General features: G+C 42.5%; 1 protein-coding gene across 1 annotated transcript; it reads right to left on the bottom strand.

The window, feature by feature from the left end:
* On the bottom strand, window positions 1–26,931 carry rftn2 (raftlin family member 2). Its single transcript, XM_012859877.3, has 9 exons — window positions 26,479–26,931; window positions 10,681–10,861; window positions 8,883–8,991; window positions 8,562–8,736; window positions 8,081–8,299; window positions 5,122–5,228; window positions 2,853–2,956; window positions 2,676–2,757; window positions 1–1,690 (listed from the first exon to the last, which is right to left on the bottom strand). The coding sequence occupies exons 1-9, from the start codon at window positions 26,615–26,617 to the stop codon at window positions 1,487–1,489; spliced, it is 1,320 nt and encodes a 439-aa protein (XP_012715331.2). The 5' UTR covers window positions 26,618–26,931; the 3' UTR covers window positions 1–1,486.
* Between the last annotated feature and the right edge of the window lie 308 nt (window positions 26,932–27,239).

The following is a 27,239-nucleotide window of genomic DNA, read 5'->3' as shown; positions in this document are numbered from 1 at the left end:
TTTAGTTTGTATCCCTCAGTTTTATTTCTGGTTAGTGACCTTTGTCATCCATGCTGTAGAGCCCGTCACTCCAAGTCGAGGGATGAGCATCTAATATAATAAAAACATGTTTTTTTTTTTTCAATTTAAAGAGTGCACAAGTACATGACATAAAAACAAAAAAATCAAAGGAGATAAAAAAAATGCACAAACAGGATTTGGAGGTTTTGAAAACTTCGACAATAAAAGAAGGGAATTATGCAACTTTTTCAAAGGAAATCTGGAACACAATACTGACATTTAGAAAATGTTGGACACCATGTGGAACCCACGTCTGGGCGGTGCACACTGCCTATTATTTAAAGTGATTATGCTTCTTCCCACATGTCCAAGTTACTCATCGTCATCTGTCTCCTTCGTCCTGGCAGCTGGAAACAGGTTTCTGGGTTTCTGGGAAGCTCATGGAGAGCAGAGGAAGCTTCACAGCTGCTCCCTTTGCATGTTTCTGGGTTGGATGCATCCTTATTTAATACAGCACCAAGTGCCTCGCAAAAGTATTCACACCCCATGAAGGTTTTCACATTTTACGTTATTACTACAAACCTTGTTTTATTATAGTACTAGAAGGTAAGGTACTGATGTATTCTATTGGGATTTTGTATGATAGAACAACACAAAATAGTGCATCATTGTGAAGCAGAAGGAAAAAGACTGAATATAAACCCACACCCCATTTTTACAATTTTTATTTGGAAAAAATGAGGTGGGGAACCATCCATTATCGTTCTGCTTGTGCACAATAGCCCATGTTGATCTGCCACATCCCAATCAAACACATCAAACTCGTTGCAGTGGCAGGAATACTTGTGCAAGGCACTGTAAGCATGCACACAGAGAGAAACAGGGAGGCAACAACTGAGATATAAACATCAATGCCAAGCTTAACATCAGCACTAATATTTCAGGAATTTCTGCAACAACAAGACGGATTTCTGAATTTTTTTTGCAGCAACATTTCTCACAATAATTCTCAAGTGGATCACAATAGCAAATGCATTACAGCCCTGCAGAAGTTGCCCTTAAGATATAAAACCGATGCGTTCTTTACAATATTACCTTTACATTTTTTTTAAAATAACTTGTACTGCAGCATATCAGCAGTACCATGTAAAATCTTCCTTGTTCATGAAGGTAATACCTTTTTACTAAGAAGTGCTGCCATCTTTACAACAGTTTAATTTTAGACACCAAACGTCATCAGACTGAAGGATCTCTGTGGAAAATACTGAACGGTAAAGATGGAGATGAAACATCTGTGGTTGTTGAAGAAGTCCAGCTCAGACCTGTCAGGAGTCAGAACAGTGGGGCAGCTTTCCCTTCCTGATCATCAGATCAAAACTAAAGAGCGAAAAGTGATGCAGCTCCTCACTCCTTCTTATGGCTTTATTAAAATCGGTCCAAAAAGGTCCTGAGTTTTCTTCCGTCCCTGCAGAGCTCTGCTTCCTGCTTACATGCAGGTGACCTCTGCCTTTCCCTCCTCCTGCTCAAAGCCCCCTTCCTCCAGGTGGGACAGGGAGCTGGAGTAGCCGCCTCCGAACACCGGGAACCCCCCGATGCCCCCCGCGGTCGGGGAAATGTCTCCTGTGGGGGCGGAGCCGCTGACCACGCGACTCACGGAGCGACTCGACACGTCGCTGTGTGCCACCGCTGTCTGTGGAGATGAGCAGAAGGCAGCCACCATGAAACAAGCTGACGAGCAAACAACTCATTCCTCTCATAGTTTCTTCTGTGTTGAATACAATAAAGATCTGACTACACCGTGGCAGGTTTTTATGTGCTGACATCAGCTTAAACCGTGTTAAATACAGTAGATCTAGCTGTCACTTTGGTAGGCTTCTGTGGCTCATCAGCTGGAGAATGTCCTTATTAATTGTTCTTTTTCATGGTCACAGCCTAAGGGGTGCAGCGCAGCAACATACACTCATGCACAAACTTTCATGGAGTGCCATCTGTATTAAAATGGTTATTGATGATTTAGCTGATGATTTATATTCCACTTGGGTCATATTTTCCAATTCGCTCAGGGTTCTCTGTTTTCTATAAAGTTTTTTGAACAATAACGTCACAGTATTTGCTGCACAGCAGCTAAATAAGGTCATAGGCTTCCGGGTAACCAGGTTTGCAAATCCGCCATTTAAACATTTTTTCGACGCAATTTTTTAGTTCAAGCTCAAAGATAACCACACTACAAGTGGATACGAAAAATTGTTCTGCTGTTAACCCCACACAATTCATCACGCCGTCCCCCGGCACACAGCAAAAATGGCCAAACAGGGTGGAGGGGAACGCTCTGTAACCTGGAGGAGGGCGGGGAGTGAAGATTTAAAGAGACAGCGCCAAAACGAGTTGCTCTCAGACGCTCCTCAGAACAGGGGTAGAAGAGGGGCTGTGGGGCAACAATAACAAGGAATTCAGGCCAAGGCGTTCCAGTTGCACTTTATAAAGACCATGACTGAATGTCTTCAATGTGAAAATGAAGACATTAAAAAGCAGGATATATCCAGTTTAACATGTCAGTTTCGGCTGGTCTGTTTAATGGAAGCAGTAATTAATGAAATAAAAGACCTGCGAGTCAGGACCCGTAGAAGCCAGATTTTTTAGGACTGAGAACGTGAAGGACCTTCGTCTCATCTCACCTGGCTCCTCGGATGTCCGGATGTGGAACTTCTGACCGGCCTCTGCAGGAACACCACCTGCTTTGTGGCCAGATTCCCATCACTGCTCACATCACAGCAGCAGGGCCAGGATAACAACAACAAAGTGTTAACAAAATGAGGTTCCTTAGACAACTTCATAAACGACTTGGCACATACCTGTCATGCCGAATGATGGGGGTGGGGAGCACACACGTGAGCAGCCAGCCAAACTCGGCCAGAGTGTGAAGCAGGGGCCCGTAGTCCGTTTTGACATTGGAGCCCTGCACAAACGACATATCCAGGTGTCATCAGTCGCTGAATACTGCATACTGCATACATATTTTACTGGGATTTCATGTAATAGACCAACACAAAGTAGTGCATATTTGTCAAATGGAAGGAAAACAATAAAAATCTGAAAAGTGTGGCATGCATCTGTAGTTAGTCTCTTTGAGACAATTCCTTGAAGAACCCCGTTTTGCCAGTATTCTGGCTGGGTCCTTGTTAAGGCTTGGAGTTCACCCAACTTTTCTTTCCCAAAGATCTTGCATTGCCCATTATAATCAGTGGAGGAGATGGCTTAAATTTCCTCCTTCTCTCCTGCATCCTTGGCGCCTCCTTTTCAGCTCATCTGGAATTTGAGGATTATTTCAGCTATTGAGATGTTATTTAGCTTCTCCCAGTTGTACAAAACCAGTGAGTTGCACTATAACAAATGTCCCAAAAATGAAAAACCAAAACCAAAAATCGTTCCAGCTGCACAGCATCAAACACCATCCAAAAAACAACTTGGATCCACAAAAGGAGGAATTGAAGTACTTTAAAAAGAACACATCAGAATGAAAACAGAGCTACTCCAACATGCAGCCACCATAGGCAGGGCAATTCTAGAATGAATTCTTTAAGTGGATGTCAAGTTCTTGGCAGGTCTGCAGGTGCTCCATCCTCTTTCCATGTTCAGATGATGGACTGAACAGAGCTCTGGGAGATTTTCAAAGCTTGGGATATTTGTTTTAGAACCTAACTGTGCTTTAAACTTATCCACCACTTCCTCCTTGACCTCACTGCTGGGTTTCTTGGTCTTAATAACGATGTCTTAATGCTCAGTTCCAATTTTTAGGGAGGTCGTTCACATCAAAATGCTGCCTATAACTGATTCCAGTGTGAACTGTCTACAGGTCCAAACTGACCAAGCAGCACACTTTGGTCCAGGAAATATGGAAAATATAGGTGTAATAGTTTAAAGTTTCCAATGGACAGCATATATTGTGTCCGTGTATGCTAAGGGTGGAAAATGCACGGATAAAAAAACAGTGAAACTCCATATTCTGCGTTTTACACAGCTTTGGGTGCCAGTTTAGCACAGATGTCTGTTTGGATGTGGGGACGCAGCCAGGAATGCAGGGCAGGGATGTCAACAACTTCACTGAGGCCGAGTTCATTTAGAGCTGTAGGAAATCGAGGGCAAGCTTAAATTATATGTGTTAGTGCCTTTACTTTTGACTCCAAAGGCAGGACACTCCTTTGTATCGCTTTGCAGCCGGGGCAGATCATGACAAGCTGTCCCCGCTGAACGCTGATACAATGGATTGCAACGAGTGAATACCTCTTCGGCATTACAAGGTCCTCCGTGTGCAGGATTTTTTGCACGGCCATTCGCCACATTCTTCGTCCAAACGGTTCCTGTACAAGCCGTCCCGTTTAGATGGTATTAATGAGGTCCAACATCTTGCTGTTCCTTCACAGAGCATTGCTATGGCACACAGTTGCCATCTATCTTGCTAATGCTAACTGCTGTTACTTCCAGCGGCCGCCGGCACAAAGTTGTGACAAATGTCAATGGAAAGTGACGTCAAAGTCGCACCAAATACATCCTGATCGTTCCCACTGGAGTCACATTCCATTCAAAGATCAGGTATGAGTCCGGTTCAAGACCACATATGAAAGTGGCCCAAATCAGATATTGGCCATTTCTGAGCGATCCCGCTTGTTTTAAAAAGCCTGACCCAGTCACTTGACCCCCCAAAAATTTGCTTGCCGTGAAAACGGGGACAATGAAACCTCTGAGGCCAGAAACAGAACAGCTGCATTTGTACTGAGATTAAATTTTACATGGAGGGACTCTATTTACTAATTAGGGGACGTCTCAAGGCAATTTGCTGCACTGGATTTTATTTAGGGGTATCAGACTAAAGGGGGTGAATATGCATGTACGGCATATCTTTTTAAAGAAATAAGGAAAAAAGTGTTCCAGTTGGTTCTTGTGTTTCAAGCAAAGGATCCACTTCGCTTAAAACACACTCTAGGAACCCTTCAACATCCAGTTTTAGAGTGAAATCATGGCCTTTAGAGTGTCTGTGGTCAGACTAAGCAACACCATGGAAAGAACAAGCAGGGCCTCAGGATGGCGCTGGCAGACAAGCTAGGATGGGCCACCTCTACCCACCTCGATGACAGTCCACTGCTCCACCACGATGGTGTCGTTGGGAGGAGGAGACGTGCTCCTTTCCTCGTATACGAACAGTCCCTCCAGAGATCTGGGAACAGGCTCGCCTGCAACACACAAACACATCTTAACGTTGGGATTTTAATGACACGTTTGAATGATTCCCCACCAGGGGGAGCTCTAGCAGCAATGAACACAAGACGCCTCAGGAGTACTGCAAGCGAGTGTGGCTGCAGCCCTCAGGCACATTTCATGAGTGTCACTGGAGTTATAATGACCCAGTTATTAGAAATTGTAGGTTAGTGGCTCCCCTGTGTTCTACACAGAGAGAGCGAGGAGGCTGCTGCTGCTGCCTGTCTATAAATTAGGCAATCTGAATTCTTACATTTGTCCCCTGCAATTATCTAACGAAGTTAAAACAGGATTGTTTAAATTGTACCACAAGTTTACAACAACTGAATGAATATAGTTAGCCTTTCAGTCAGACTTGACTGTTTTTGTGTGTGAGCAAACTGAGACTCAGGAAGTTCCCTCGACTCGTTGCTCGTTCTTCTTTTCCCATTCCTCACAGATTCCTACACCCAAAAATCAGCCACTTCCTGTTTTGTCTCCTTCTGGATCTAAATTTGGAGCGTCCTCCCGACCTCAATGGCCTCACGTCCCGTTTCTGTGCGAAACAGCTGACATTTACATCAAATACTAGAGCCAACGCTCACTGCTGTAATGTCAACAAACAAATAATGTCCTGAAGTGTTCTGTTTGAGGCGCGTTCAGGTAAGCATTTCTCCAGGAGGAGCAGAGTGAAGGCAGCTGCAGATGCTGGGCATATTTCGCTCCGTTCCTTCCCACTGTCCTGTCTCATTCAGGCGGCACAACCTGAGGAAAACCTCTGCAGCTGCTGGCTTAATGATGAGCCAGTCTGACCACAACAGCAGCACCACAGCAAACATTCCCAAAGCAGCGATCCAAGCTTCCAGTATGCTAATGCAGTTGGCTAGAAAAAGTTCATATGATTAAGCAGTATGATCTATGGAATGATGGCTTTAGACCTGGTTTTGGATGATATATACTTTTCAAAAATATAATAATGCTAACATTTCTTACTTGATTTTAGGGTGATAGACCTAGTATTAGGTAGAATCTCTTTTAGCTAACTTTGAACTATTACTACTTTGCTATTTTCAAACCTGATTTTTTGATCTAGTGAAGGCTCATGGTACTGGACTTGTATTGGGAAACTGGGGGTAGAATCTTGACTTTATAGAAGTACACCTTGTTGATTTGGAATGTGACAGCAGCTGTAATGAAGGCCACCAACATCACCTTCACTTCATACCTACACATGTACTCTTCCCTGGTGCCTGAGATTTTATAATCCCCCCCACCCCCCAAACCATTGTAGATGACAATCAGCAATAAACCTGCAAAAACCAATCACCTTTCAAGACTCCAGGGGTGGTTCAAAACACATCAATGGAGGTGGCCACGCCCCAATTAAGGAGCCGACCTTTGACGGCTGCCCGTCACTGGTTGATTACATTGCTTACAGTCTCTTACAGTGTTTGCAAACCTGCCTATCACCACCTTCCTCAGTGTCTGAAGGTGCATTCACATTGAGCACAAATGGCACCACAATGTCGCCACTTTCGCTCGCCTGACGTTATCACTGGCCTGCACAGCAGGCGAGAGCAATGGCGTACCGCGCACGTGACGTCACCATCTCAAGAGCAACGCCCCTTGCCGCTTTGGTAGGGCTAACAGGTAGAGAGCGCTCGTAGCCACCAGCCATTACACGCGCAACAGAAACAGCGATATGACCGACTTTATAGCCGGTAAATTTTCGCAAGACGATGTCCCAGGCGCACGGTTTACTGGCCGCACTGTCGAAGAACACACCAACCTTCAGCTCAAACGATGGCTTGAGTGTCAAGGGCTTAAAAAGACCGGAAAACGGGCCGAGTTGATCGAACGGTAAGTCGTTGGTTTTTTTTCCTGCTTGCCATTCATGGCGTCGTCGACCGTTTTTTTTCTGTTTATAATCACCGTCCAGGAATCGGTATATGTTGCCAATAGGTAGCTACAAAACAACTGTTTACATCTCAGCTGCCATGATAGCCTATATGCTATCATGGTAGCAGGCGCTTCATGCGATTGCTCGGTTGACAAATGTAAATGGTATTCAAAAAACTCTTACCTGTTCACTACTTGATGTCGCTGGAATTGGGTCAGGATGTTCTTCGGTTGTGCCCTTTCCTCCAACAAAATGCTTGCTACATATGTAGGTGAATTTGGTAACTTTTTCCGGGTTGAACTGTTGTGTAGGCCGACCGCACCGGTGAATCCAGCGCACACATTTCTCCTTGGCAGTCTTGAAGAAAACATCCTTCATATGCGGCCGATCAGCGTACCTCGAGTCGCTGTTGCACGTTCCATAGCAATAATGTTTAAAAACCATAGTTTTAGATTTGGAAAAAGCAGTCGTTTTATGAGTAAAACCAATGGTAACGCACGTCTCTTTTACAGCGAAACAGCGGCGGACAGAGCACGCTTGCCCTACTGCGTACCACGTGATATGACGTCTCGTGACGTCACGTTCTAAAAATAGCTTGCTCGCGGTACGCCATTGCACGGCAGGCGACAAGCCAGAAATAAAGCAGGACAATGGCATTATCTAGTGACGCTTTCAAATAACTGCCACTCCAGTCTCCTAATTCTCCAGGCTTGAGCCTTTGTGGACTTGTCTCAGTAGTAATAATGGGTCGAGTCATACAACTGAGGCCGACCACAGGTCACCACTATCAGTTTTTGGAACGTTTCGAGTTTTGTGCGAGTGTGTGATTTTGTTTTGTTTTGTCTTTGTGGGTTTTCCTGATTTTGGCTTCAGATTCAACATGACGGTGTGGTATTAAAGGAGCTGTTACCCCAGTCAGCGCAGCTTCAGCCAAGCCATCAGACCAACCTTTAGGCGTGTCCCAGTACACAAAGGAGTCTACCAGCGACCAGCCTTTGCGGTAGTAAGCGGCAGTCAGCTCCAGCCAGTCGGCCTCCAGTGCACTGACTACTTGGCCCTTTCTGGAAACCCTCATGGAGAGCGCCCCCTGGTGGTACTGACAGCCCAGCGAGTCTAGGGGAGCGCAGCCTGGGGGCCAGGAGTGGAAGAACACCAGCAGCCTCAAGTCTTGTGGAGCAGACAGAGAAACGCGGATTTATGAGTAGAAACATGCAATACACTGACCAGATAAAAACCAGACTTAAAATGACGAATCTTTGACATAACTACTTGTTTTTAATGCATCCGTGTCTCTTTATTTAGAATATTCCTGCAATATTTCCTTTCAGCTCCAATATCCTGCTGCTATTGGCAAGCATTTTTAGATTCTTCCTGATCGCCGGCTCTGAGAGTAAACATCCAGTATCATAATACTCAGCGAGGGTCTTACCAGGACCGTAGGTGTTGTCCTCCAGCTCTCTGTCTCCAGGCGGTGTTTGGGGGGGAGTACGTGGCGGCGACCGGCAGCTCCGTTTGGGACTGTGCACGCGGCCGTTGGTGATGCCGCTCACCTGCTGCAGTACAGAGCCAACGAACTGAACGCCTCCACGTGCGCTGCTGTTCACCTGCAGGACACGTGGCAGACGCAAGCTCAATTAGATACAAAGCTTGGTGCTTCAATGAGGCTGAATATTCAGAGGTTTGTTGCAAGGAGTTTAAGGGAGTCGAAGCTTTGACGAGACTCAGACTGGTTTAGCTGAAGCTAGCTGACCCTGTCAATTAGCGCCCGCACAGTGTCGCTGGTCAGCGAGTCTCCTGGTAGAGGCCAGTCCTCCACCCTCAGCACAGGCGCGCTGTGACACGTGGACGCCATCTGGTTGCTGGAAGCACAAGAACAACAGGCAGTGAGACGTGCCCAGCAGAATCAGCGCTAACATCAAAGCAACACACCGCACGGTATGTTTTCATTCTGCTGTGGACCGTTTCCCTTCCTTACACCTGAACTCCCGCACGGCGGGACAATTAAAGGATTATTCTGTTCTAATCCAACTAAACTGAGACGATCCGCCGCTGTCAAACAGCTGCAGACGGCTGCAAATAAATCATTTACGAGGACCAGCAGGGGAGGACTTCCGGCTGCCATCCCAGCAGTTCTGCACAGGTGAGGAGAACAGCAAGTGGCAGCATGGGCATATCCAGACACACTGGGTGCAAACATGTCAAAATACGCATTTGGAGCACATGAAAACCTGCACAGCGAGAATCCACCACAAATTCCCCATCTAATGAAAGTGTGGGCATTGGAACCCTGGGCTACACCAATGCTCTGAATGCAGCAACCTCAGGGAGGGGGTCTAGGGTCTTGTTTACTTGTACGCCCTCCAGCAGGATGACGACCCGCTTCCAGCCGTCAGCATTTTGCACTCTGCAGCTGTTAAGCATCACTGTGTGACATCAACACTAAATAAATCTGTGAGAAACTGTAAGAAATAAAAAAGTGAATAAATCGATATAAATAATAAACAAAAAATAAAAATAATGTTTGGAAGATTGTATATGCAAGAATGTCTTCAATATGTTTTAAGGATACCATAATTCACTGGGATAAATATGTGGATATTAATAAATAAGGCCTAGCTTCTCTCTGCCGGCACAGGTAACGGGTGGTGACAGAAGCAGAGAGGGGAGATGAGTCCATCTGATCTGCTCCAAAGTTTGCCTCACAGAGTTAAGATGGAGGATTTTACCTCAGCCAAGGCAAGAAGAACCATAAGGATTTTAAAACACAAACTAAAATTATTTTTAAAGGTAGGATATTTGCGCTGCACTGATTCGGCGGAGTGTTCTTTGGGTCAGAGCCGTTACAGCCAGTCTGCAGCGGCGGGCGGCTGCTTTCTGTCTCCTCCCTGCTCCACACACGGTGGTTCCATCAGCAGCTGTGAACAGCTTTTTGAACCAAACACTCTTCAGAGTGAGTGAAATGAGAGAAAGCCTCATTAATCTGCAGATCTGATTTAGGTTTTTAAATACAGCGCATTCATCTGGGTAGAGAAAGCTGAAGTGTCCTTTTTCTGTTCTTTTGTTTCCTCAAGGTATGGTTTATGGTTTGTATGTATTAGACAGATATTTCGGTTTCACCCACCCTGTTCGTATTGGTCCATAATATTAAGAACAACTATGTTGTCGCTCTTCAGTTTCATTTTCCCAAGACAGCAGCTGTGGACCTTTGTGCCAGCAGGCATGTTTCTTCCATACACCTTTGCCTTGCTTACAACAAATTCATGACAGTTACAACATTACAGCCAATCGACTATCAGAGTTCAGACATTCTTCTTCCTTATTGGCTACTGAAAACCCCTGTTGTTGAGTGACTTTGTAGCCAATAGAATCTGAAGCAATTGCAAATTGAACCAAACATTTCCTCCCCTCCTCCAGTCTGACCTCCATCTGAGACTTCCTATTAAATATGCAGCTGACCTCATCTATCTTTCATCTTCTTACTCGACAGCATGGCCGTGACTGGAGGAAGTTCATCGATGAGCCCGGGCGTAGGGACGGGTCTGGCGTACCTGGGTCTGGGACGGGCCAGGATGGCGCGGTAGAGCAGGCTGAAGGGCAGCGAGCGGCTCCGGCCCAGGGACAGAATGATGGGGTGCAGTGCAGCCAGGACGTAGCCCTGTGTGTAGTAGGACTGCAGGGCCTGAGGCAACTCAGACAAGGAGGACACATACTGGACCGTAGGACGGCTACCTGTAAGGACAGAGGGTTTGTAAAGGTCAAAGGAGCTGTTTGTCTCGTGCACAAAGCCCGAGTCACCATTCATCATCTTGCTTCTTTACATCAGCGCTGTTGGGTTGGACTAACAGAATCATTTTAATAATGTCCATAAACAGGCCAGCTGACAGCCTTGACCCAGGACAAGTTCACCTTAGATGACCCATGGCCTTTCTGTAACTAGCAGAAAATGAATATTTACTATTTCTTTATGGGATTGTTGAACAAAGCATGTTATTGTAAAGACCAAGGGATCCCTGAGTTTTCTTTTGTGTTTTGTGATAATTTCTAAGTTGTTTATTTCTTCTTCTTCTTCTTCTTCTTATTATTATTATTATTATTATTATTTAAGGAGTATGCTAGATTTGGTGATGTTGACAACCTTCAGGAAATCTCACAGTTAAGGTAAGGATCCATCTTCTCTACAGTAGGGGTGCCAAGCTACTGCCCAGCAACCATTAGATGCAACCCTGCTGCAACACACCTGAGTTGCCTATTCAGCGTTCAATCATTTAGCTCTGCAGACATCTGGTGATGAGCAATTCATTTTATTCAGGTTTGGTGGAGAAGGGATGCAACATAGTAGCTGCTGTTTAAACACTACTAATAGTGCTAATCACAACTAGAGGATGCTAAAGCCAGTTCAAAACGTTAACTCTAATCATTTCCGTTGCTTTAAAATAGTACAGCCCAGTTTGACAGTGAATGCTCTCACACACTGCATCATGTCGCCGCTGCTACTAATTAACTAGGAGGGCTACAAAAAAAAATCTAAATGCTATTCTTATAGCTTCTCTTATAATATAAATCTTAAAGATATTAAAAGTGGCCTAAGCTTTACAGAAACACAGCATGCAGTTCTGATCTCTTCTTACCAAGTCTCCTTTAATGCATCTAATGGTTTAAATGTTCTATTTTCCAATGCATTAAAGTAGCAATTACTGCTTATTATGTAAGTATGTGGTCTGCTGCGGAAATGTAGACATATTTGGGAAAGACCTCTTTTTGAGCTCATTTCAGGCAGAAACATGTTTAGAGTCATTGTAATGCCCTCTAAAGTGATTGAAAGCCATTACTTTTAACATTTTAGGGGATTGCCTGCCTCACCAATATCAAAGCAAAAGCTCCAGAAAATGGGGTTAAACCAACATAAAGTCAGTAAAGAGTGTGTGTGTGTTTTTGGAAGTGGGAGCTTTCAAACAACAACACTCCCACCCCACTCTCTAACCAACAAGCACCCAGAGATCTGGACGTCCTGCGGACCGCTGACATCAGCGGGGCCTCTGAATGGGCCGTCTCACTGGTGCCCATTATCAGACTGCACCGTAAAGCTGGATCTGGGCAAACACTGCTGCATTTTACTGGCATTCCTGTGGGCTTTACAACAGCTTCAAAGCTTGAAGTACATTCAAGTTCCGTATGTCGTATTGGTCACAGACATTTTTAGACCTGCTGCAATTTGTACGGACCTGGAGGAACCAAGACCCCTTAGATGACATCCAATTTGGAATAATAAGAAAACATTTTTTTTAAAGGTTAGACTGAGACTTAGACAAACTTTGTCATTTCGTATGCACAGAGTGCATACAAAATGTAATTTTGTTGCATACAGCTTACGACAATGTAATGAGATTGTAACTGAAATAAAAATAACATTACAATATAGAGTGCAGCAGTGATAAGGATGCAACAGTGCAGGAGAAAAGCAGTTTTTAAAAAAGTGTGCAGAAGAATGCTCAACCGTGTTTATAGTGCAAAGATAATGGTGCAAAAAAAGGCATTCATTTGAAAAGTTCAAAGTTGGCAGTGCAAAATAATAATGGTGCAAAAATGCAGTAAACGTTCAGTTGTGTACTTTTAAATTTAAATCGATTATAAAAGTTCAGCAACGTTGGCAGTGCAAAAATAATGATGCGAAATGGCCATAAAGTTTTGTTCTGTGCAGAGTCCACTTTAGAGTTCAACAGTTCAACAGTCTGATACAGAAAATATCCAAGGTTCCTTAAAGCAGCAATGAGTGAAATCTCATTATTTTAGATAGAAAGAATGAGAAAATATTGATGTGAAGATCTACAGGTATCTTTTTAGATGAAATATGTTATGATATTATACACCATCTCTGAGTTGTTAGCCCCTCCCTGCCCATAAATACCACCGTCAGAGCAGTGCAGCGTAGCAGCAAAATGGTAAAGAGTATGTGCAGCGGATCAAAACCTTTTCTTGCTCACGCCATTATAGTTACTTACTTCTTCACAAGACATGTTCCTCCGAAAGGTGATGCTGTTTTCTGTGTATTTATCCTTGCAAATATGCACACAGGAGGCGATGGGCAAGCAGGGGAGGGAAAAGGGGGGCAGAGTGCAGCTGGAGTGGAGGTAGAGAGAGGCGTGGCTTCTCACACATCCTGTTTTGGTCTACAGACAGTGCTCAAGACCCACCTAGTGGTAAGATTTTGCTCATTAATGTAAGATAAGTATGGCAAACAAAATATTTGCTATCAGTTTAAATTTTTTTTTTTAACTTTAAAGCTATAGTTGGTTATCATGTTCAGAAACACTTTTTGTTATACTGGGTGAAATGGTCCTTCCATCCTGAGAGTAGTCACTAGATTATGTATTCAGAAATAGTAACAAAAAAAATCTGATCTCTGTGAGCTGCAGGCCTGCCTAAAACTGACCAATCCCCGCAGTTTGGTCCAAATGGCAGGGATTGGTCCAGCCCACACCCCCCTCTGTCCCTCAAGTTCTGGGGGGATCGCCTTATCTACTGGTTGTCCCACATGCCAATCATTCTGACATGCTCACGTAGCGCCAGATTGTATTTAGTAATTCTGTTCATGATCACAACACTAGAAGTTCCAGTAATGGGTAGCTTGTTTTACCAGGTCCAAAAACCAATGCTCTAAAGAGATCTTTTACATATAGATCATTGCAGCTTTGGAATATTCTGCCTCAGTACATCTGCTGCACTCATAGTAAATTTTCTTTTTAAAAGACTCCATTTGATGCCCTGAAGTGTTTTTGTTTTATTGGCTGTTTTATTTCACTTGTTCTCTTGTGCATTCTCTGATAATTTCTAAACTACGGTGTGTTGACAAATGACATTTTGGGAAATTTTACATTTGTGACTGTGCTTTTTATTGTATGTTTTAATGTGGACCCCAGGAAGACTAGCTGTTTGCCATGGCAACAACTAATGGGGATTCTTAATAAAAATGACAAATTATTTATCTTTCACACGATCCCCTGAGGAGCAGGAGAGCAGGTAGGATGGTCTTTATTCAAAAAGGGACTTGAATGTTTCTGACCTACATTTCTGAAAAAATTGTCCACTCTATCTTTCAGCTTCTACATTTGTTTGTATGATGATCGTAATCTTTAGATCTTTCTCCTGTTTCGTGACTTGACATCTCACAATCAACAGAGTTTTTGTCAGTTTTTGCTGACATTAATTAATTGAGCACAAACAGTTGGGTTTTAGCATCCATTTCCCTCCCAACAAATTATAATTGATCACAGTGCTGAAAATCAGTATTTGTTTAAGTAAACTGGTAGGAGGCTATCACAAATGTAGGTTGTTTTTTTTTTAATGGGAAAGTTGGATCAGATCTAAGATGTAGAAATTGCAATGCTTTGTTTGGCACCTCAACCAAACCCAGTTCAAGAAGCTTGGGTCCAATTTAAAACCCAGAACTAAAAATATTTACAAGCTAAACAAAAGCAGTAGAATTGTTCACTTTTTATTTGTTCGAAATTGTGACGTGGCAAAGAAAACAATCAAGAATCTTTATTTGTCATTATGTGTTGCCCCAATGAAAGTTCAGTGAGGCAGACAGTGGTTCTGAATGCCCATAAATACACATAACACACATACACAACAAGATACGATCTTTCCATTTTTTTTATTTTTTTTTATTTTTGGAAAGCGTTATATTGGTTGGTTGACTTCAACCCCCATCCCGTATCGGGACCTTTCGGTTGATTGTGAGATGTCAAGAAGACGTGTAGATCATGAAATCAGAGAAAGATGGAAAGATTAAGATCATCATAAAAATCAACAGAGAAGCCTAAAGTAAAACAAGTTGTGAATAAAGTTGTAGCAAGTATTTTTGTTTTCCATACTTATCTTTAAAAACAGGTTCAAAACATTTCATTACTTTTCAGACATCTGAGGACTGTGAATATCTTGTTCATCACCCAGGAGCATCTCAGGTTGCTGCTGTTAAATCCTTCCAAGAGAACCTCTGTGCTACACCAAAACACCTCAAAACGAGGCTTTTATAGCAGCATTTTGCTTTCCTCCTCCTTCCCTGGATTCAGGCCCCACACCCCCTCTCCCCCCCCCGCTGCCGCCAGACCCCTCGACTGGCACACTGAGTCCTCTGTTCAGAGCTGCGTGGGAGAAAAATCGGGAGGAGGAGGATAGGAAGAAGAGGGGAGGGGGCTAAAGAAGAAGAAGGCAGTTTAAAGGGGAGCAGAGAATCGGGAGGGCACAGAGAGGGGTGATGGAGCTGAATAAGGGAGAAAGCTTTAGAGCAGAGGGCAGCGGTTTATGAACACGTCTGCGGAGGCGAGAAAAAAAGAGGCCGCTGCCTGGCAACGGGCAGCAAAGAAAACAACAATAACAACAAAAAGCGCTTCTTTGGGAGGATAAACTCTTCCCCGCCGTGCTACAAATGTGGGACAGAACTGCAAATCGGAACAGGAGACGCTAACTTGACTCAGGACCTCTGTTTTGATTCGACTCGGCCACAAACATCCTGTAACTCTCAGTCAGAGAAATCTCAGCGCTGAGGACGAGGCTGGAAGCCAGAGCTGCGTCAAAGACAGACACAGGTCTGTGTGTGATGGAAATGACGACACGGGCCTAAGAGCACTGCTGCAGCGCTTTACCGAGACTCTGTGGAGTCTCCGGCTATGTTCAGTTATGTACCGCCGAGGACAAAGCCTTCCTGAAACAAATATGTTGGTTCCTGTGGCATCACACTTCGGTTTTGCTTTTGTGGTGAAAACAATAAGAACTGTGCATTTCAAAGCCTTTTATCAGCAAATGCATCCATTTTATGCAATGAGTCAAGGTTTCTAGTCTTGACCCTTCCTTTTGATAACATTTGTAATATGCAAAGTCAGAGTCACGAGTCCTTTTTATTGTTAGTTTCCCAAAGTAGGAAGGCAGGCAAAATGCATACATATACAACAATCACAACAAAATCGGCCATCAATAAAATGAGTAAAATAAATTCTGTAGTCAATGCAAACAATAAATGATTATCATTAGTTAGGTACCAAGTGCAGGTTGATCATTCTAATTGCTGAAGGCTTAAATAAAAATATATAGCTATTACTTTTGGCCCTCAGGAGCCTGAATACACATCCAGCGGGGAGTAGCCTGACTCCTCTGAGAGTGCGGGATGAGGAACATGTCTGTGGCTTTTTGCAAGACCTGACCATCATAAATATTAGACAGAGAGCTGCTTTGCAACAGTTACTGGCTGCTTCGACAATGTCTGACATGCGTTTTTTGTTCTGCGCTGTAGGATTACCTACATGAAGCAATACAAAAGGTTAAGATTGAGTCAATAAAGGACATGTAGAATAAACCCATTAGTGTTTTGTCAGTGTTCAGTCAGGGCGTGCTCTGATGGTGCAGGGGTAGTGATCACGACCCATTACTCCTCCACGCAGCTGATCTGGGTTTGATTCCGGCCTGTGGTCCTTTGCTTCATCTCTTCCCTCCTTTCTCAAACCCCCTTTCCTGTCAGCCTACTTTGAAAAAACAAGCCACTAGTGCTACAAAAAGCAACAACCGAAAAAGAATCTATAAAAAAGTGTTAAGTCTGTGCAGAAAATAAGGCTCTTTTTATGCAGATGGTTGAGGTCATGGCTCAAACTCTCGTGAATGACTCACTCTACCCGTTTGTTTTTAGCTCTCTACTGCTTCCACTTGTGAACCCTTGATGTCAATAAGGGAACAAGAATGAGAGAGGTTCTCCTTCTGAAGTCGACTGTCACATCTGTAGTTTTAAGAACACTGAATTTCAGAAAATTATTGTCACAATACTTTACAAAGTCAACCAAAGCTGGTCCATGATCAAGCTCGTTTTCCTGGAGCTGACTGATTAAATCTGGGTCAGCATCCTGTGCTTGTGGTTGCTCCTACAGTCATTTGTATAGAGAATGTAGAAAAGCGGAGGTAAAACACACCCATGTGGAGAAACGGTGGGTGACATCTTCTTCTGGGAGAAAGCACCATTTGCCCTGACCGCCTGTGGCCGGCAACTTAAAAGATCCAGCACCCATTTCACCATTCCAGCAGCAGATGATCTGTCTCACATTTTACAGTCAGGACATAGTGACATCTTTAACAAAAATGTAAAAAAAGACATTTATACAAAAGTTACCTATTGCAGCTTTAACTGCAGCCTCATTTCTGTGTGTCCTTCACGTCTCCTCCGAAGTCATGCACACAATGAAACCAGCCCTGAATAACCTCTCCATGTCCTTGAAAGCTGCTCTAAATTTATTGTGTGGAAAACTGACTTTAATCTGAAATAATCCAGCACTGGATCCTGAGATCAGACAGAGATTACGGGCAGACGGAATGGCCCAAGGCACAGCAGGTCTGACCACCTTTCAGAAGAAGATTAGAGAACACCTCAACGACAGGTTAAACCATACCACCACTGTAAATCCCTCCATACTCCCTCCCTCCCTCCCAACTCTCCCTACAGTCCTTGCTTGCTATAGTCTACGCCCTTCATGTCAGCTGTTAACCCCCGACTCCAATTAGAGTACTTGTACGATGGGCTGTGCCAAGAGGAACATGATGGCTGAGCTTTCGAGGACCACTCCTGGCCAGGGGTAATGTGCACACATTCATTGATTTCTTTAAAGATAGGAGATAGATCATACTGGAGATAGATCATACTTGAGGGTGCATGCTCTGTTTATCCAGAGAGCTCATACAGCTCAGCTAAGAGCTAACTGTAAGTGACAATCTGAGGGGATTTACTGCAGAAAGGCCTACCTGTGTCACAACGTGGATACAAATAACACCCTCACCAGCATAGGGAAACGCCCAAAAACACTGTATTTACAGCCTGAATGATCAGTTAACGCCACAGGACAACCTACAGAGGCGCAATTAAGGTATTAAGAGGTAGAGATAACAGGTTGGGGGTATACATCATTTCCATGATCCATTCTGCTTACAGTGGACTAAAAATAAGTATGGAAGAAAGTTGTGTTAGGATTTCTTGGCCCTTTAAAGTGGAAGCTGTTGTCACTTTAATCTGCTGCTGCTAGTTACTCCCACCCAAAAATGGCCCCATGTTTTTTAATTATATTTGTGGAGGGCCTGAGGATAAAACGGGTAACTTTTTACAACATTTTCCTTATGTTATAATATAGTTAAATGACATTTGGCGGGTTCTGTTCTTATGAAGCGAAGTCAGCAAACTGTGTGTAGCTCCTGTTTGAAGGAGTGTTGCTTCCTGATTTATCTATAGAAAATAAAGCTAAATGAGACGCTAACTTCAGAAGCAGGTTCCTTCTGTCAGCTGATGTTTGAGCATCGTTTACCGGCTAAATGTTTGTTGGACATCTGTGAATGGGCTAAGGAGGAATAATTGGTTTAATGTCCTGTTCATATTATTTGTCCGCTATGTGCCAAAACAACCAAAAGGTTATTGCTTTAACTCACGTGGACTTGTTTTTCCTGTCAGCCAATGTGCATTTCTATTGCTCCTTGTGTTTAGAAATGAACCAGTCATTAAGACCACCAATCAGAAAAGCAGCCAAGTGTGGCAAGTGTGGCACATGCACATCAGATCTTTTTTTTTTTTTTTTTTTTTTGGAATAAGACGACGTACGCACAACACAGAAGGGACAGCAGCAGATTATTGTCACTCCATTCCAACAGCTTTGGTTTGATTCTTAAACTGTTCTCCAACTAAATCAAATTTCAATGAAAGAATAAAAGAATTTATTTCAGATAATCCAGTGAAATTGTAATTTTAAGACATGCAAATATTATGTATAAATAAAGATAAATATAATTATATTATATGGATAATTTAGTGACTATGTCTGAAAAGGGCCTGATCAGCTATGGTAATTAAAAGTGGGGATGTAAGCAGGGAGTTTATCTATTATAAAATTTACATTAGGGCACCTGACACCTCCTACTGATTATCATGTTTCTGGGTTTAAAACTATCAGGAACAAGAGGACCTTATAATGGCTTTACATGGAAGGAAAGTGGTGCTAACAATGTTATACCTCAAAGAACAGTTTTGTTCTAGGTGAGAGGTTTGGTTGTATGCCAAATGAGGAAGGCTATTGATGGCTGGGTCCTAAAATGTCTAACTGGTAAGGACTCTTCAGCCAAAGCAGAAGTACATCAGTGTTGGCCAAGGTAAGTGCGGTCCAAATAGTACAGTAAGGAAGGAGGTGGGAAAAGGAGCAGATATGCTTCCTCTCACACCTCCTTTAGCATAGGTTCCTTACTGCCGCTAAGGAGCTATAAGCGTGATATGATGCATAAGCACAGCCTACCTTACAGAAATTAACCAGAGTGTCCAGAGAAAAGAGAGCGTGCACTTTGGAGTTCTTTTTTGAAAAGCCGTAGGCCCGGATTTGACTCGTATCCTCCATGTGTGTTTCCACGTAATGACGTATGAGTTAAAGACTGTCCAGAATCCGAAGCTCCTTTCCTCCCAATGATAGAGTTCTTACTGTTGACCTCATGAAAACCCAAGGAACAGGAGCTAGGAGCTGTAATTAGAAAGTTTCGGATGCAACAAAATCTATGCATAACACTTCTGAATTGTAATAAAGGAAAAAAAGAAAATCTCTAAAAATTCTCTTGTCATTCTGATGTTTTCCAAATTTTGGTGATCCAAACTTAGCTAACGCTGGACAACTTTTAGACGCTAATGTTAGACTTTAATGTCAGCTTCTAAAGGAGAATGGTTTTAATATAGTGCATGTAAATATCTGCTTTCGAGCGTGTCAGTTGAAAAACTGACACACACAATCAGACTACAGGACGCTAAAATGGAGAACATGCCTGAAATAGACTAAGTATAGCAACTGGATCAGGAAAACTACAGAGCATTTCAGACTGAGAGCAAATGTGTGAGGAAACAGCTAATGTAGGCACTTAAATGGTAAACAACCTAGCTGGAAAAAAGGTAATCCTTTAAGACCCAGACAGATGGATCACTCTCAAATCCTTTTTCACTGAGCTCCATTTTCTGGTGGGAAACGATGCGTTGCCGTGGAGAAAAGCAGAATAATCCTGGTGGCTACTGAGCCGAGGCCCACAGTCAGCAATCAAGGATCAATAGCTTTACGTGTCCTGATGGAGTCCTGATACATTCACCTTCTGACAGAGATAGAATATGCACATCATTTATTCTATATACACTATATTCAGGACAGCCATGAGATACTTTAAAGAGATTCATCAGACTCTCATCATGTCTCCTTGCAGTCAAAGGGAAATGAGGCCAAGCTTCCTGGAAGCTCTGGGGGGTGGGGTGGGGTGGGGTGGGGTGGAGACGAGCATGGTGGGTGGAATGGTGAGTACATGAAGATCAATCTGTGTGTCCCAGAAATGCTTCATAGTTTCAAGGAGAAGCAGAGAGATCATTTAACCATTGATGTGATTGAATTGATCGATTCTGAGTCCAGCTCTGAACCTTTTGAGTCCTACTGCAATCTTTTTAGGGCAGCTTGTCACCGTGAATCACAAGTCAATGAGCCGAGCTTGTTGACTCGAATACCAACTGATCATACACAGAGTGGCGATAGGGAGAGTGGACTTGTATGAAAAGTGCTTGAACAATGAATGCCTTTGCTTTAAAAGACTATCAGGGTACAGTTTATAGGGAAAAATTCACAAGTAAAGACGGAATCTTTATTTATGGAGCACTGAGTGTCTACTAGCCGTGCAAATGTAAGCAGAGTCTGTTCTGATGGGGGATAATGGAGCGGGCATTAAAGCAATAGATGACCCAGTAAGTTATCCCTGAAGGAATTTGTGTCGCTTGAGTCGGGAGTGTGGGACACTACGGGGTAAATTTTCTGTTACAGTGCGTTACAACAGAACAGCACACATTTGTTGATTTCACGTAATACCACACATGATTACTTCAATGTACCGAGAATGTTTGCCTGATACGAATATGATGATGATGATGATCACGTCGGTTTAAACTGGATTACTGGAAACAATATCGCTCAATGCAGCACGTTCTCAACAAGCTCTATTTGGATCAGTGCATTTCCGTGTGTGACGGAGGAAGTCACCTGATAAAAAAATTAAGTAGGAACTACATAAAATAACTACGTGATCTCAGAATCAGGTGTTCTAGACTACATGCATGATAAGAGACTATTCTCATAAGTTATCTGATATGAAGAAGTATTTACAAATCAGTGGATTGGCTGTGGTTAGGGGTGGAAAAGCAATCCCTTGCAGCAAGTTGAAGCATCCTTAAACAAAACTATAGCCCTTTGTTGGTCTTTCTGTGCGAACTGGGAGTTTTGTGAACATGTGTGTGAATAGGTGAATGTTATTTTCGGAGTAAAAGGGTAAAAAGAGTACTCAGTAAGAGTGAACAATCATCCATTTATTACACGTGAAGGTTCAGCATTGCATGGAAATAAGCAGATGCTGATAGAAAAAACATTCTGAGCTATTTAATACTACAGTGTATGAAGTCTAAAATGTTCCTAACATCAGTACTGCAGTAGTTCTACGACGATCAATCGGTGGCTGCTCAATCAGGACACTTGTCCTTCTCCGTGCAAAATCACGGCTCAATCCAAAGTGGAGCGCACCACTGCTTAGCCTCCATGATTCCTGACTTTGAAAGCAGCTCTCCCCTCTGTGATTCACTGTTTTCCCCCAGCCTGCTGTTTACAGCCCCAGCTCCCATTCACAACTTAATCACCGTTTCCTTCCAAATAGGTCACGGTGAAAGCAGCCAGTCGGAGACCCAGATGAAGGGATTATCCTTAGCGAACCAGCAATGCTGTTCAAATTAGACTCCATTTCCCAGCAGGTGGTTTTTTTTACATCTCGGGTGCAGAGTTTAATTTAGCAGCATACGAAGGTGTGTGTGTGTGTGTCCTTGTGTGCTTGGAGGGAGTGGGCCACTAGAAGAGAGAATACACTCATTGGTGACCTATTTTTTAACAGGCTGAATGAACGTCCCTGTTGCCAGGAAAGGTCTGCTGAACCTCACGCTCAGTTGGTAGTTTAATATAGTAATGCAGATCCTAGTTTCACTCCGTCTTTCTATAATGTTATATTTATTGTACCTAATGAGTATGATTAAAAAAAAACTAGCATTAAAATATCTGCCTACTTTAAGGCCAAATAAGCAGGAAGGTTTCAGTCACACGCCAGAACAAACAGGGCCCTGTTCAACATGGAACATGAGCAGGTTTATGTAATATTTTAGCTGTAGTGAAAATAATTTCCTTGAGACTAAATTTAAGAGGCAGATAAACGGTTCTGATAAATTGGAGAGGGAATATTTTTCTGCCTGGAGATCTTGGAAGAAATGACGCCGTCAGAATCCAGTGGCCAGTCCTTTTCATGTAAGCACAGCAGTGAGTCAGTCCACATTTTTGGAGCCACGTGCTACTAATTTCTTTAAGATGAACTTTGGTTCTTTAACTTAGATCAGCTGTGAACCAGGATTCACTGAATCATTCTGATGATGTTTTTTTTAAATATTTTATTTGTCCTTTTGTTTTCTTTGTGTGTCCATAGTTCCTTAGCTTCTTTTTATCTTCATTTTGCTTCGTGGTTGTAGGTAAGTTTCACTAGCCTAGCAGAGAGGATTTGTTGACTGAAATACAGTTATAATTCAGACAAACAGCATTATATAGTGATGTTCTCTGGATGTTCATTTATTTCTGTTGATAAATTCTTGAACCTGAAGAGAAGTTGTCACTTTATTCTATATGTGTGCAGAGTTTGCTGTTAGAAAAACACCAGAGCTCGAATCACTCTTTCAACTATTGTCCTGATATCAGCTGTTTGGGCTGATATTCACCGGACTATACCTAACAGACCTAACAGAGTTATTTATTAAACATTAAATAACTTAAAACAGTACATAATGGCACGACAGTTTGCTGCTTGTGATATTACACGACGAGCTAGACTTCACAATATATTTTTCTTAAACATACATTCAACATTGCAACATATTATAAAAACTATTTCCCCCTTTTTGCACTGACATAACACAAAGTTTCTTGGAAGCACAAGGAGTGCAATGGCAAAAAAAAAAAAAAAAAAAATCTTGATTTTTCCTAATTAAAATCTTGATAAATTGCAAATTCAAATTTATCGATGACATAGATTTATTGCCCAGCCCTCTTTAACCCTGGTCCTCAGTATCAAATGTCCTTGCATGTTTTAGTTGTGTCTCTGGTCCACCAGCAGCCATCAAGGGCAGGCGGAGACATCACCCATTGTTTTAGGTCAGGTGAAAGAATCTTCCAAATACACTCTGGTCTTATTCGTTTCTTCTGAGGCCTTCCTCTTCTTCTCATAAACTTGTAAGACAGTTCACTTCCTGTGACGCTCAGCCATTTTCAAAGTATACGGTGAGGGCAGCAGAGCTACAATGAACCGAAGCACACTGGATGCATAAACATTAGAAGTGCGCAGCACTAGCAAGAAACGAGCACATTGGGGTTACGTGAGCACATCACAATGATTGGCAGGTGGGACAACCAATAGATAAGGGGATCCCCCAGAACGTGAAGCCGAAATAAGATTGTCCATTATACCTTTAATTCAGCTTTCCTCAAACTGGGGTCCATGAACCGCATGTTGTCGGGCCTGAGGAGGCACTGCTGAAGATGTGTCGGGGTTGAGCTAAGTAACACAATGGACACATATTTAACTCTGTCCACTTCAAGTTAAAAGCCAAATCAGCTAAAATTAGGAAGTATGACAACAGTTACATCGAGATTTGGCTCAATGTAAGTGGCAGGGGTTCCTGGTCACGAAACGTTTGAGAAACCCTGCTTTAATTGATTCATTAAACTTAAAATATGGCAATCCTTTTCAAATATAGTGACCAAAATCCTGCCACTGAAAAATTAAACTTTTTTATGCTTTGGAGCTAAAATAAATTAGAGTGCTATTCCACAAACTACTTTTTGTTTGACTGAAATATTGCATGCTTTGTTTATTGTTGGGCAGATAAAAAAGGATAACATTTTTGTTTTTTTTGTGAAAGAAAATGACTCGCAAACACTTCAGACTTGATGATTTGGGCCCATTCGACAAACGGGACAATAACGTCACCTCCACGTCGCTTTACAGGCTCTGGACTTCACCACATGGAAACCGGTAATCAAATATCCATGAAGGATTCATTCTGCAACTTTATTTAAAAATGAAATTTTTACTTAGATTTTTGTGTTTTTTGTTTTTTACATATTAATCCAACTGTCCTCCGTTTCCTGATTTCAGTAGTTATGTAAGCACGGTCGTACAGTCCTCCTGCAGGAGCGATTGGGTTTATGGCTCGCTGATAGAAAGCAGCTCTCATGGATCCCCTCCTTTCAAAGAAGCATTTAAAGCCCTGGCTCAGTTTTATTTTTAAGAAGCTAGCCTGGGGTGACTCATACACACTAAGAGTAATTAGATGGTATACACACAACACAAATCCCCAAAAAACAAAGGAACAAAAAAAAAAAAAAAATACACAATGGGTAGCAACTGTGAATCATTTTTCATAATTTTTGTTGAACAACCTGACCCTTCGGGTTTATCTTAAACAACACTTCTGCTTATGCCAATAAAATAAACAGGATATATAGAATATAGTTCTTTGGGCATCAGTATTTATGTACAGCTAATGGTAAAGTAGTGCATTTATAGAAAAACTGGACAGTGACATACAGGACCTCGCTAATTTGTTTCCATAAAAGATAATAATTTAGGAATGATAATTACTCAATAATAACTAGAAAGCCACAGTTAGAGGTATGATAGTTCATATGGTATTGCTCAGTGTCAATGTGGGCTGTTACCCGAAGAAAATAAGTTATTTTATTATCAGATATATACCTGAAAACATGATATTCAGCAGATCAGCTCATTGATAACAGTAATAGCTGCTTATGTGGACTTTTTGGAAAATGTATTTTTCACCCCTGTTTTAGAGAAAAATTCCAAAGGGACCTTTCAAGTTCCTACTTCCAGATTTGAATGGAAGTTATCCTGAGGATGACTTAATAGAATCCATCTTTACCTTATCCACCACAACACAGACTAAATGGCTAGCCCACATTTTCATACCTAAAAGTGAAATATTCAGTGAATCTGGATAATTTTCTTTAACAAGTTTAACTGTATCCAAAACCTAAAGGAAAACACTCAGCCTTACTTCAGAGAAAGCCGTTTAACATCTCTGAAAGTCATTCTCTCCATACATACATAAATGTGGGGCTAGTTTTGACTATCGGGCCTCTTATAAAAGGTCGGACCCAGGGTGAAACACAACATCCACATCATTTGCCAGCCTGCGAGCAGAGCCTCTGATGTCTCAGTTCCAGTGGCGAGAGCAAACGCCCCCTAACAATGTGGCTTAAACCGATTTATCTTCCCACATAAAAATGCTCTCATAAATATAGTGCATTCAAGTAAGTCAATCAGCATGTTATGATCAATTCTGTGTTTTATATCCCCAAGCAGGCGAGGTAATGTAGTTTACATGTCACTGATGCTCATTTAGCCAGCGGATGATTCATCTCAGTTAAGGAATGGGCCAACACACACACACACACACACACACACACACACACACACACACACACACACACACACACACACACACACACACACACACACACACACACACACACACACACACACACACACACACACACACACACACACACACAGCTATATGTAGTGGACCATGTGTTGACCAATTGATTTGTCATTTTCAGCCCTTTCTAAGCCTTAAACCTGACAATAACGCTAAACCCTGAACTATTACCAGTGCATACCTAACCTTAATCTAAATTTCCCCCCTTGTCCTAAACCCCCTTATTGTTTTTAACAAAAGTCAGTGTAAATAAATATAAAAAACAAGTAGTATTCTAAACTAAAAATTTATTAAAATAAGACTACAACTGCAACAAACAACTTTCATCCTACTGCTTATTCCACAAGTTACTTTATATATTTGATTATGATATGTTGTTCAGTGCCAAAAAGCAAAAAAAAAAAAAAAAAGAGCTTAATTTCTAAACAATGATTGTAGGTCAATTGTCTAAAGCATCAACATGCATTACTGACTGATTATTTGGACAGTGATTGGACAGCCTCCATTCATTAGTGCAAGAAATGAAAGAAAAAAATATTTTATGATAACAGTAGCTAATTAGGTTACATGTGTTTTGTTTCTATTAATCCCCATGATCTGTCCATAACTGTTACGGGACTATAAAATGAAACATTTGGCCAAAGGAAGAGAAACATTTAGAGAGCTTGCAAAAGGACAACAACAACATTGAGTGGCCTGAAAGAAAAGAGTTCAGATCTACCTTCCAAACTGAAGTCCAGCAGCACGTAATCATAGCCGGTGTCTGTCTTGGTCTCCACCTGCGGTCTCTTCAGGGTGGAGTAGATTTTGCCGGGACTGCTGTCCTCCGGGTCCTCCAGCTTCCTCAAGCCGCAGCCCATGTCGGCTAAGGCGGGGAGAGGCGCTCTCTCAGCGGGGTGGGACCAACTCAGGAGCCGCCGCCGACACGCTGGACTTCAGCTTCTAACGGGACCGCTCCATCCCTCCTCCATCAGACCGAATAATCCCAACAAGATTACAAGGCGCGGATAATGATAGCATTAATAATCACAGAGAAGAAACGGCGCGCTGTCCTGGTCAGATCCAGCGCAGCGGATGACTTGTTGCAGCGGGTCTAACTTTGAAAGTGTCCCGGGCAGAGGAGGATGCTGGCGGGGAGCGCGGAAGGAGTGAGCGCGCTTCTCCTGGAGAAAACTTTCCGACCCATTAACAACCTCACTTCCGCCAGAAATCTTCAGAATAAAACCATAAACAATCCAAATCACCTGCAGAATCAAAAGTATTTAGGAGCGATAAGTGGATTATGGTGCTAAAACTAACCGAAAGCTGCCTGATTGTGGAACACACGGAAATTATTCATACCGCTTCATTTATTTCCGCATTGTTGTTGTTAACAGTCTTGTTCTAAAAATGGATTAAACTGTTTTTTTCCTCCTCAAAATACGCTAAACAAAAAGTAATTAAACAACTTTTTTTTGGAATAAATAATATATCACATGTGTT

Source organism: Fundulus heteroclitus, chromosome 7 (genome assembly GCF_011125445.2).
Source record: "Fundulus heteroclitus isolate FHET01 chromosome 7, MU-UCD_Fhet_4.1, whole genome shotgun sequence".
Classification (NCBI taxonomy): Eukaryota; Metazoa; Chordata; class Actinopteri; order Cyprinodontiformes; family Fundulidae; genus Fundulus; species Fundulus heteroclitus.
Note: the sequence above shows the minus strand (reverse complement) of the source record. Positions and strands in the feature narration are given on the sequence as shown.

What these genes read in the sequence shown, in the direction of transcription:
- rftn2 (XM_012859877.3), bottom strand. Translation starts at nt 26,617, where the DNA reads ATGGGCTGCGGCTTGAGGAAGCTGGAGGACCCGGAGGACAGCAGTCCC. An exon ending in GGACAACACCTACGGTCCTG is followed by an intron (nt 8,300 to 8,561) that starts GTAAGACCCTCG and finishes CTGCTCCACAAG; the next exon opens with ACTTGAGGCTGCTGGTGTTC. An exon ending in GTACTGGGACACGCCTAAAG is followed by an intron (nt 5,229 to 8,080) that starts GTTGGTCTGATG and finishes TGTGTGTTGCAG; the next exon opens with GCGAGCCTGTTCCCAGATCT.